The sequence below is a fragment of the Silurus aristotelis genome (assembly GCF_946808225.1).
Source record: "Silurus aristotelis genome assembly, chromosome: 16".
In the NCBI taxonomy this organism is placed as follows: Eukaryota; Metazoa; Chordata; class Actinopteri; order Siluriformes; family Siluridae; genus Silurus; species Silurus aristotelis.
In genome coordinates this window covers 17,861,694-17,873,777 of record NC_139589.1, presented here as the reverse complement: position 1 = coordinate 17,873,777, position 12,084 = coordinate 17,861,694, and the positions used below count along the sequence as shown (strand labels likewise).

The window sequence follows — 12,084 nt, the reverse complement described above, 5'->3', positions numbered from 1 at the left end:
ATTTTTTATTCCTCAATGGCTGAAAAAGAAAAAACAAGGAATTGGTGGCAAATACACCTTAAAATAACATTTACAAAAGAGTTTTCAAGAAAAGCTTGACATTGTAAGTCAAAACGGTTGTTAAGCTTGTGTCCTGAACCATTTATACTTTTGCGCTTTCTTTCCTCAACAAAAATTTTGCACAAAACCACAATTTGCCTTCATTCCCTATTCCCAGAAGGAAAAAAAAAAAAAAGAACAGAAAACCCAGGGTTATTTTATGAGATTGATATCGATGCCTCTGCTAGAGATGATGTCTGCGGTTAGTGGAGCTGTGGCTGCAGTGAAAGGAGACTTGTTGAATTGTCATCATTGGGTTTCTTGCTTAAGTAAGAGCATTCATTCTCACTGCATGAGATTCCTGTCTGTGACACAACACCCTGTTATACTACAATTCTATATAATATTTCAATATTTCCATAGCCATGGCATCATAATGATGGTATTAAGAAGTGGAATGATTCAGGTAGGACACCACTGAAGGCCTAGGTGTGAAATAAACATGCCACTGTAATTTTGTAGTCAATCCACCTACTTGAGTGATTTATGATAGGACGAACCAAAATATGTGAAAACCGACAGACACCAAGTTAGAAAATGAACCTGGGACCCTGATTCACCCCCATGACACACACTTTTTCATTTACAAGTGCTCAAGGGCCCCAAAGTAGCAGCTTTGTGTTGCTGGGATTTAAAAAAATGACTTTCCAAGTGCAATGAGCTTCCACTTCCATCTAATTCCACTCTTTATTTGCACAAACATTATTATACCACCTAAAAAAAGTACCATGAATAAATAAACAAACAGAATTGAAAATGTGCTTTTATTTGCAAATGCAGAGTACAATAACTTAGATTAAAAAAACAAAAAAAAATCCAGTAGCAACTGCTTAAAACTGCTTATTCTTCTTCAGTCAGTCATCTAGATAAAGTGTTCATCAAATCAACCTTCTGCTCTAGTGCAGCATCCAGGGCCTCCTAGTATATATACACACACACACACACACACACACACACACACACACACACACACACACACACACACACACACACACACACACACACACACACAAGATTTAAAAAGCAGTGCAAACCTCATCACTTGATCTGCCAGTCTGATGTTCTTTCTTTCAAGAATCAAATTCATAATCAATATTTAATCGAATAAACAAATCTTTTATCACTTATAACTGATTGTTTATGGTTGTTACCTCAATTTATATTTAAGTCGCTACCTTTTATATTAATGCATTGATTTTAAATTGCTTAAATTGTTACACCAGTGTTAATAAACGTCCTCTTCTTCTTTCGGCTGCCCCATTAGGGGTCACCACCGCGGATCATCCGTCGTTCCTACCGCACACTTCACTGCTGTCACACTGTCCTCATACATGTCCCAATGCAACTCCTCTGAGAATGTTGATGGAGAAGTATAGAGAAGGTCAAAGCAAATAATGCGTCTGTGGTGCTCTTCCTTGGCATGAAACCATGCTGTTGCTCACAGATGGTCACCTATTCTCTCAGCCTGGCTTCCACTACTCTTTCCCATAACTTCATGGTGTGACTGATCAACTTTATTCCCCTGTAGTTACTGCAGGTCTGCACATCTCCCTTGTTATTAAAGATTGGTACCAGCAAACTCCTTCTCCATTTCTCAGGCATCCTCTCACCTTCCAGAATCTTGTTAAACAATCTGGTTAAAAACTCCACTGCCATCTCTCCTAAACATCTCCATGATTCTACCGGTATGTCATCTGGTCCAACCGACTTTCCACTCTTCATCCTCTTAATCGCTGCTCTCACTTCCTCCTTACTAATCCTATCCACTTCCTGTTTCACCATCTCCACACCATCCAACCTTCTCTCTCTCTCTCATTTCCTCATTCATCAGCTAGTCAAAATACTCACTCCATCTTCTCAACACACTCTCCTCACATTTCCATCTCCATCCTTTATTGCTCTAGCTTGCAGCACATCTTTCCCAGCTCGGTTCCTCTGCCTGGCATATCGGTACAAATCCTTTTCTCCCTTCTTATTGTCCAACTTCTCATACAGCTCCTCATATGCCTTTTCCTTGGCTTTCGCCACATCCCTCTTTACCTGCTGCAGCATCTCCTTGTACTCCTGCCTACTTTTCTCATCACTCTGTCGATCCCAATTCTGTTTCGCCAACCTCTTTCTCCTTATGCTGTCCTGCACTTCCTCATTCCACCAACGACCGATCCTCATTGGCCTCGACCGATCCGATATGAAATTTAGGTTTGTGATCCACATATTTGATTTGGCACGTTTTACGCTGGATACCCTTCCTAACACACCCTTCCCATTTATCCGGGCTTGGGACTGGCACTAAGAGCGCACTGGGTTGTGCAACCCTAATGGCAGGGTTACCAGTGTTAAAAAATGTCCCTGGAGAAAAACATACCAGCTCTCTTTTCACCTCTTCAATCGCAACCCGAGCCAGGGCAGGACTCTGTGTGAGAAGGGAAGGCGCGTTAGGGGAAGTTGTGGTTAAAAAAAATAAAAATAATAATAATAATAAAGATGCAACCCGGTTTCTAAATTATGACCGTATACATTACACTGCAATTTGCATAGTGTTAACTTAGTTTAACCATGTATCCTAAATCTTTTTACACTATTTTATGCACATAACTGAAGATGATGTAAACATTCAATCATGCAAATACAGGTCAAGAGCTTCACGATAAGTTCACATCAAACAGAATAAGGGGGAAAAACACATGGCATGTTTTATATGGTCCCATCCACGCAAGTTTAACTATTTCTGATTCATAATTTGTACTTAAAATAGCCTCTTGATCTAAATTTTTATACCTGTTTCCATAAATATCCACAGATCCAGAGACAATAATCTAAAGATCCAATCAGAACAGCAAGCAGAACTTTTGCTTTCCACATGGACGGTTTTAAATCGCCGGATGTGTGTGAATCATGCTGGATTTTGGTGCTTGATTTAAGACATGGCGCATCAGTAAAACAAATGTTTAGTGATTACAAATTCTTTTCCAGGTTTTTTTTTTTCTATCCGATAAATAAATGTGTTGGGTTAAAGGTTTTTTATATATATTATATATATATATATATATATATATATATATATATATATATATATATATATATATATATATATATATATATATATATATATATATATATATATATATATAAATGTTCGCATTAATAACATGTAATGCAAATTAATTTTAACGGCTGTATTTTATTAAAGCACGATTAATGCAGCGTGCATTTCTGTTTGACCATTTTTATTACAAATATAAATAAATAAATAAAAGAGGTGGAATTAAAACCTTAAACACAACATTTATTCATGACGTCCTTTCTTTACTAAGATATAACAAAAATAAATAAATAATGAACTCCACCCAAGAAAAAAAAAAAAGAAAGCGCACTGCATTAATCGTGCATTAATAGAATTATAAAAAAATTGACATTAATTGTGACAGGCCTGAAAAAAAACCAAAAAAAAAATGATATGTCGCCATCCTCATTTACAGACCACACGCTGGTTAATTCGTTATTTGTTGAGTAATCCTTTAAATAAGTGATTTTTTTTTTAAAGATTATTTGCTATACATCGGTTGAGAAAACTAACAATACACCTACATGGAGAGAGCCAATCTGTTTGTGTTCACTGTCAATTTTTTTTTGTTGGTTTGTTTATTGTTTTTTTTTTTAATGCCATGGCAGCATTGATGGCTATTTCCATGGCAGGATCAAGGTGGGTATGATGAGATGTAATTGCATTTTAACAGAGTTTTGACTATGGCAGAGTTCAGTAGTTAGAGTCCTTTAGTTTAAAGTTTTAAAAGTATTCTAGTATTTTCTTTAGTGATGCATTCCTACCCATGTAATATCTGAGTAAAATAAGCTATCATTTGTTTTTAAGTGTATTGCAGTCAACTGATATGTTTGTTTTACAGTGATGACCTGTTGGGGGTTCTTTTGTCCAATACTGCATCTTGTGTGCGTGTGTATATTATATATATATATATATATATATATATATATATATATATATATATATATATATATATATATGGAAATATATGCACGTATGTATGTATTTATGTATGTATGTATATATAAATCTAGTTTTAAAATGGAGGTTGAGGAATTGCCTTTGGTTTACATTTGGGTTGATTCCATTCATGGATTCTGAAGTTTATCTCCAGAATAGTGAAGGAATAGTATATAACACAACTAGCATACCCGAGTCTCACTGTGGTTTTAGCCTCTAAAAGGGTCAGCATTTTAGAACCTCGTTATGCAGAAATAAGAGATTACACTTATTTCAAGATTCATTATTTTAATATTTATATTTTCACTTTATATTTCATTACATTTCTGGCTTTTGTATCTTAATTCTATAATTATTTCTATAATATAGTGGCATGCTAATATTGTTATTTGTGGTAAAATGCCTGTGCTGTAAAAATATTTGAAAACAAAAACATGTTTCCTTACAGGGCTCAGGTCATTATAAGGCTCCAGCTTCTTCACGAGTGGCGCAATTTCCTGCTTCAATGCTGTGATTTTCTGAGAATTTGAAAGAGAGAAAAAGTAAAAAAATAGGGGGGAAAACTGGAGTAACATCCGCCTCAAACAGCTCTTTCACAGCACATTGACTTTTACTGATGGTATTGGTCAGCTCTACACCGCCGTAAAAAAGAGAAAGCCTGAACTAATAATGATAAAAATGAGAATTTCAGACATAAACATCATACTTCAGCAAGTTCCACAATTGCCTGATGCGTGAGTGAGTCTTTCATCTGTCTGGAAGCCAGCTTGTCCTAGAATTTCACACACACACACAAACACACAGTTTTCTTTTAATTTACACTTTATTAGGTACACCTGTCCAACTGCTCGTTAATGCAAATTTGTAATCAGCCAACCACATGGCAGCAACTCAATGCATTCAGGCATGTAGACATGCTAAGGAAGATCTGCTGCAGTTCAAACAGAGCGTCAGAATGGGGAAGAAAGGTGATTTAAGTGACTTTGAACGTGGCATGGTTGTTGGTGCCAAACGGGCTGGTCCGAGTATTTTAGAAACTGCTGATCTACTGGGATTTTCACGCACAACCATCTCTAGGGTTTACAGAGAATGGTCCGAAAAAGAGAAAATAGCCAGTGAGCGGCAGTTCTGTGGGCGCAAATGCCTTGTTGATGCCAGAGGTCAGAGAAGAATGGCCAGACTGGTTTGAGCTGATAGAAAGGCAACAGTAACTCAAATAACCACTCGTTACAACCGAGGTATGCAGAAGAACATCTCTGAATGCACAACACGTCGAACCTTGAGGCGGATGGGCTACAGCAGCAGAAGACCACACCGGGTGCCACTCCTGACAGCTAAGAACAGGAAACTGAGGCTACTATTTGCACAGGCTCACCAAAATTGGACAATAGAAGATTGGAAAAACGTTGCCTGGTCTGAGGAGTCTCGATTTCCGCTGCGACATTCGGATGGTAGGGTCAGAATTTGGCGTCAACAACATGAAAGCATGGATCCATCCTGCCTTGTATCAACGGTTCAGGCTGGTGGTAGTGGTGTAATGGTGTGGGGGATATTTTCTTGGAGCACTTTGGGCCCATTAGTACCAATTGAGCATCGTGTCAATGCCACAGCCTACCTGAGTATTGTTGCTGACCATGTCCATCTCTTTATGACCACAAAGTACCCATCTGATGGCTACTTCCAGCAGGATAATGCGCCATGTCATAAAGCACGAATCATCTCAGAGACTGGTTTCTTGAACATGACAATGAGTTCACTGTACTCAAATGGCCTCCACAGTCACCAGATCTCAATCCAACAAAGCACCTTTGGGATGTGGTGGAAGGGGAGATTCGCATAATGGCTGTGCAGCCGACAAATCTGCAGCAAATGCGTGATGCTATCATGTCAATATGGACCAAAAGTTTCCAGTACCTTGTTGAATCTTTGCCACAAAGGATTAAGGCAGTTCTGAAGGCAAAAGGGGGTCCAACCCGGTACTAGTAAGGTGTACCTAATAAAGTGGCCGGTGAGTGTACGTCAATGTTAAAAGCAGAGAAACTTTGTATTAATAGCATTAAACAACGCAAAACCAAAATGTTCCCAACTGGGCACAAGGCACATTTGTGACCACAGACTTGACCAGTAGCTGTGCGCGCACACACATAAGCACACCTGTGCGATCTTATTTCTGTAGGTCAGGTCTCTGGATTTGTTCTTCATGAAGTCCATATTGAGCAACCTCTCTTCGGCTGTCGCAGCCTCAACCTGCTGGACTTGCACAATCGTCTTCAAGTCCCTAACAAAACACAAATTCAACAATCAGACCTCAATTGGACACGCATTTCACCTCCTGAAATGTTGAAATGATCCCTTATTTAATTAAAAGTAATTGTTAAATTCTTTTGCTCATCAAAAATGTGGTGTCTGCAAACACAGGTGCCATGTTGTAGGTTGTTTTAAACATCTATTATTAGAAAATAAAAGCTGAACCTTTGATCTATCGTCTTTAGCATGAAACAAAATAAATCAAAATATGTTCTGGGTCTATTTTTGATGTAATGTTTAAATCTGACTGTGACATTCACTAAGGTGCTTTATGTGTTTTCTCCTACTCTTGAAGTTTTTTCCGGAGAATCATTGTGGCAGCCATCTTCTTCCTCACAGCAGCCAGCTCCTGCCCCAACTTCCTGTCAGTCTTCTCTGCCTCAGCCAGGTCATTGGTCAATTTATTAATTGCTGGGACAAAGCTGAAAAGCCAGGGTTCAATGAATGACAGTGAACATCACAATATGCAGGGGTATTTTAAAAAAATTGTCATGTGAAAAAGAAAGTTTTTGAATTCTAAGGGTTTAATACATCAGGACAAAATAAAGCTCATCTGGTCCTCAGTAGGTCTTAGACATATGTTAATACAGCCTCAGATGCACAACATATGACATAGGGTTAGAATTATGACGCTGTGTCATTTATTTTTACAAAAATATAGCAGAACTGGAGAAGCCATTTGTGAAGAAAAAAGTGCACCTTATTACTCAATAGCTTATAGAACTTGCTTAAGGAGCAATAACAAAGTGATCGTGTTCTGAAGGACTCATCAGTCTCATATATCAGTTTTGTAGCAATTTTGGCTCACTGTTCTTTACAATGTTCCTTCAGTTCATTTGCTTATGCACAGCGGTTTATTCGGGTTGCGGGCTGGGCTTTGACACCTTTTGAATGATTTTTTTTCTTTCAGATGTAACTTTGCAAACCAAATGCGTGCTGCAATGTTCTTCTTTAGAGAGAAGAGGCTTCTCCTGGCAACCCTTCCAAAGAAACATTTGTTCAGTCTTTTTCTAATTGTACCATCATGAACTTTCACATTTACAGTAACATGCTCATTTGTAGCCTGTAGAGTCTGAGACGTAACACTTGTAACTCACGGTCTGTCATTGAGGTAAATTTGCTGGGATGTCCACCCCTGTCAAGCTTAGCAAGTGTCTACAATGTTCTCCGCGTGTGAATATTTTTCTGCACTGTAGAATGATTAGCTTTAAATTGTTCGGAAATGGCCTTATAACCCTTCCCAGATTAATGACAGAACAATTGCTTCCCTTAGATTAATGCTAAAGTCATTGTACTAACACACATCTGAATGCTCTACATCAGCAAACTGATACATTTCTGGCTTTTATAGAGGTGGTCAAACCTGATGATGATCAATTAATCAAGTGCATTTGATTGGCAGCACCCAGTTGCTACTTAGCCTTTCAAATCCAAAGGAAGCAGTAAAGGTGTACTTAGTTTGTCACTCGTGGCTCCTCCATTTTGGCTTTATTTTTGCTCAAAAATAAATAACGTCACAGTGTCATGTTGTGGTGTTTTTTTTTCCCTTAACGTTGTATTCACCTAATTTTAAGACCTGTTAAGATTCAGATTTTTATTATGCCTGATACAGTATTCAAAAGATGGTGTACCGACTTTTCCCCTACAAATATACACATTTATATCTTCTCTCAATTTGAGCTGTTTCTGAGTTGATGGGTGATCTCAAACATTTAGGACTAGGACCATTTTATATACAGTTAATTATGAACTAAATGTTGCCGAGATGCATCAGTGTCCTGTTATTGTCGAGTTATTGCTATAATTCTTTGCCTAGTGGCATTCAACAATCGGATGACAGCCATGCAATCAGATATATTACCTTCCCATTGATGTGTCTCTCACTTTAAGGACCTCAGCAGTACCTTCTAACACGGACAAAAAATCCGATGTGGATTTGGAAACACTTCCAGGTTGAAGCCCAACACCATTAAGTAGCACTTCGTGCAAATGGGTGGCTGTAACAAAGGAAAGCAGTTTAATTAGTACTCTTATTCACAAACCTCTAAAGCAGTTTTTGTTTTATATGTTTAGGAAATCAAATAAAAACTTTGTTTTTTTTAAATTATTTACAAATCCAGTGTCATAAAAACAACCTATTGGACATACTGGTCCAAATGAATGACTGAAGAAAATAGCACACTGTAATTGTAATATGCCACATGGACCTGTATCTCCTGTAAAAACATATATACAGTATATCACAAAAGTGAGTACACCCCTCATATTTTAGAGGAGTCAATGTGCAGCTTGTATAGCAGTACAGATTTACTGTTCTCTGAAAATAACTCAAAATACAGACATTATTGTCAAAATAGCTGGCAACAAAAGTGAGTACACCCTAAGTGAACAAGTAAAAACTGTGTCCAAAGTGTCAATATTTTGTGTGAGCACCATTGATATCTAGCACTGCCTTAATCCTCCTGGGCATCCAAGTCCCCAGAGCTGCACAGGTTGTAGCTGGGATCCTCTTCCTCTCCTCCACAATGACATCACAGAGTTTGCGGGATATTAAGACATACGGCGCTTCTCCACCTTCGCATTAAGGATGCTCCACAGGTGGTCAATAGGGTTTAGGTATGGAGACATACTTGGCCACTCCATCATCTTCACCTTCAGCTTCCTCAGCAAGGCAGTTGTCATCTTGGTGGTGTGTTTGGGGTTGTTATTATGTTGGAAAACTTCCGTTCGGCCCAGTTTCCAAAAGGAGGGCATCATGTTCTGCTTCAGAATGTCACAGTCCATGTTCGAATCCATGTTTCCCTTAACTGCAGCTCCTTAGTTAGAGCAGCTCTCATGCAGCCCCAGACCATGATGCTACCAGCACCAATTTTCTTGGTTCTCCTCAACAGGGCGTCATCACACATGCTGGACCCCATCTGATCCAAACAAGTTTATCTTGGTAGAATCAATCAGACCACAGGAGATGGTTCCAGTAACATTTGCTCTTGGACAGATTGTCTCCAGCAAACTGTTTGCAGGCTTGATTGTGAGCCAGTTTCAGAAGAGGTTTCCGTCTGGGACGACAGCCATACAAACCGAAACAAAACTTGTTGCAGTGTGTGGCGTATGGTCTGAGCACTGATGAGCTGCAGCACTCATGCGTCTGTTTTTTCAAGCGGCTTCAGCACCTGATACACAGCACAAGGACTTAATTTCTTTGATGGACTCTTGCTGTTCCTAAAGGAGCCCATCTTGGAAAACCTCTGTTTGACCCTGGCCACTGTACTGTAACTCAGTTTTAGGGTGTTACTGATCTTCATATAGCCTCGGCCATCTGTCTGGAGAGCAACAATTTTAATCCTCAAATCCTCAGAGTCTTTGCCATGAAATGCAAATGTTTAACATCAAGTGAACAGTATGAGAGAACTGTACTAACGCACTAAATTATATCGGCTCTAATACAAGATACACAAATTTGTATGGTCCTGTCTAGCAAACAAAAACATGACGAAAAGGACATGTGGCTTTGCAAGGTTAGATGACATACAGCTTTTATCACTTAGAGTGTACTTACATTTGTTGGCAACTTTTTTGGACAAATTTATTTTTAGAGGAAAGTAAATCTGTACTGCTATACAAGCTGCACATTGACTACTCTAAAATATATACAAGTTTCATTTCTATAGTATTGTCCATTGAGAAGACATGGTAAAATGGTTGATAAAATGTGAGGGGTGTACTCACTTTTTGGAGATACTGTAGAACAGTAAATGCAAATACTAAATTACTCAGTTCACCATTTTTTCTTTGACTACTTTTTTCAACGTTTCTTTCACAATATGCTACAGACTGTACTCTAATAGCACTTCTCCCACAGTGCTTCTTAATGCTCGATTCAGACTGTACTTTAATAGCACGTCTCCCACAGTGCTTCTTAATGCTCGATTCTGATTAATTGACAGACGTTCAAAGGTGAACAACCAGCAACCCTTTTCCAAGAATCAATAGGTAAAGTAAATTCAGGTAGATCCTAATCATATTATATGGATACAATATGCAACATAATGCATCCCAATACATTTAATATCAGTACTTTCATCTCATAAAGCCTGTTTCACTCAATGCATGTATTAATTTTTTTTTTTTTTTTTACAAATCAGCATTTTGTAACAATAAAGCAGCTCCTTAGTTTGCTGACCCAGGAGAGTCTTCAGGATGGAGAACTTTGCCTTTTCTCAGTATCACGTCCTATAAACGTAACATTTACTGATCTGTATTGTGACCAAACTCACGACACTAGAATAAAGCTCATTCTAATTGTAACTGTAATATTAGTATGTGCCAGTATCTTTCGTAAAAAGTGTGTGGTATATGTTCATACAACACTGTACAGTCTGGAAAACGATGCATTATGTAACAATAAGGATTCTTAAATCATCCTTTTTTCTCTCTCTTTATCACCATTTTATTTCCTTCTCTCCGTCGAGTAAAACATGCTCTTGAGGTGGCCAGTGCTCCTGTCCCTTTCTACACTTTGGATCCACCTAATTCATCAAATCTCTACCTCTGGATAGAGTTCTCTTCATTTGGAGATGTAGGATGGTTCGAAGTGAACAGCCAAAATATCCATGAAATTACCGAACAACTCAAGAACTGGGAATAGATTTGGTTTGTAATTTATACCAACAGTTTGCTACAATGCCTTAAGACCACAGTTTGCATTTCAGCATCTGTCACTGAACAGCATCCCTCTAAAATGGTGGAACTGTAAAACAAATGACATTCAGTGTCACTTCCGAGTCTGGTTCCTCTCAAGGTTTCTTCCTTATACCATCTCAGAAAGTTTCCCCTGCCACTGTAGGGATAAACTCATAAAGTCCATCTTCATCACCTCTATCTCTGTAAAGCTGCTTATCCCAATTAAATACCATTAATAAAAGCGTTATACAAATAAAATGGAATTAAAATTTGCCATTTAAACACTGTACCATCGCTGCTGTACTCTGCTGCTTTGTGCCTGTAGTCTTCTGTCAGTAAGGACACTTCTCTACACCTCAGCTCGCTGATCCCCGCCAGCTGGTCCAGCAGCTCGACTGTGCGCGTGTTCACTTCAAACTCCGGCACTCCCTCCGCCCCGAACACCGTCTCAAGCCACCGACTTACCTGCATACACAAACTGTATTTAAAGAAAAGATAAAAACCCGTTTAAAGAACTACCGTTTTCAGCGAGGACACTACTCACCCTCTTGTTCTTCTCACACATAATCCTGTTTATGACACGTTACATTAACCGTGTAAACAAACACAAAAAAAGATCCCGCCATGTAGCGGCACTATTTCTTCTTCGAAGTTAAACGTAACTAAAAGTTCATTTATCGCCACCTAATGGTGGGAAAAAACTTTTCTCAATTATTCAGTCGACTTTCTTTTCTCAGGCTACTTTTCCCCACTTTGTTTTCCTCAATCCGTTACTAAATGTACTATAATAGTATACTATAATATAATTCTACTAGTAATATATACTAGTAGTATAATTCTACGCTTTTTAATCCAAACTTTTTTATAATCACCTCGCCAAGTTACCTGATGTTACCTCAGGTTACCAATTGTGTCCATCACAGCACAGAGATCAAACATACAGACATACAGTTCCAGTCAAAAGTCTCCTGCAGTTTTCTTTTAACATTATGCAT

The 12,084-nt window shown here is 38.4% G+C and overlaps 1 protein-coding gene across 1 annotated transcript; it reads right to left on the bottom strand.

The window, feature by feature from the left end:
- Positions 1-844: 844 nt before the first annotated feature.
- haus1 (HAUS augmin-like complex, subunit 1) lies at positions 845-11,757 on the bottom strand. Its single transcript, XM_083564279.1, has 9 exons — positions 11,634-11,757; positions 11,380-11,554; positions 8,271-8,406; positions 6,697-6,831; positions 6,257-6,380; positions 4,809-4,874; positions 4,549-4,620; positions 2,465-2,512; positions 845-1,017 (listed from the first exon to the last, which is right to left on the bottom strand). The coding sequence occupies exons 1-9, from the start codon at positions 11,652-11,654 to the stop codon at positions 958-960; spliced, it is 837 nt and encodes a 278-aa protein (XP_083420405.1). The 5' UTR covers positions 11,655-11,757; the 3' UTR covers positions 845-957.
- Positions 11,758-12,084: the final 327 nt, after the last annotated feature.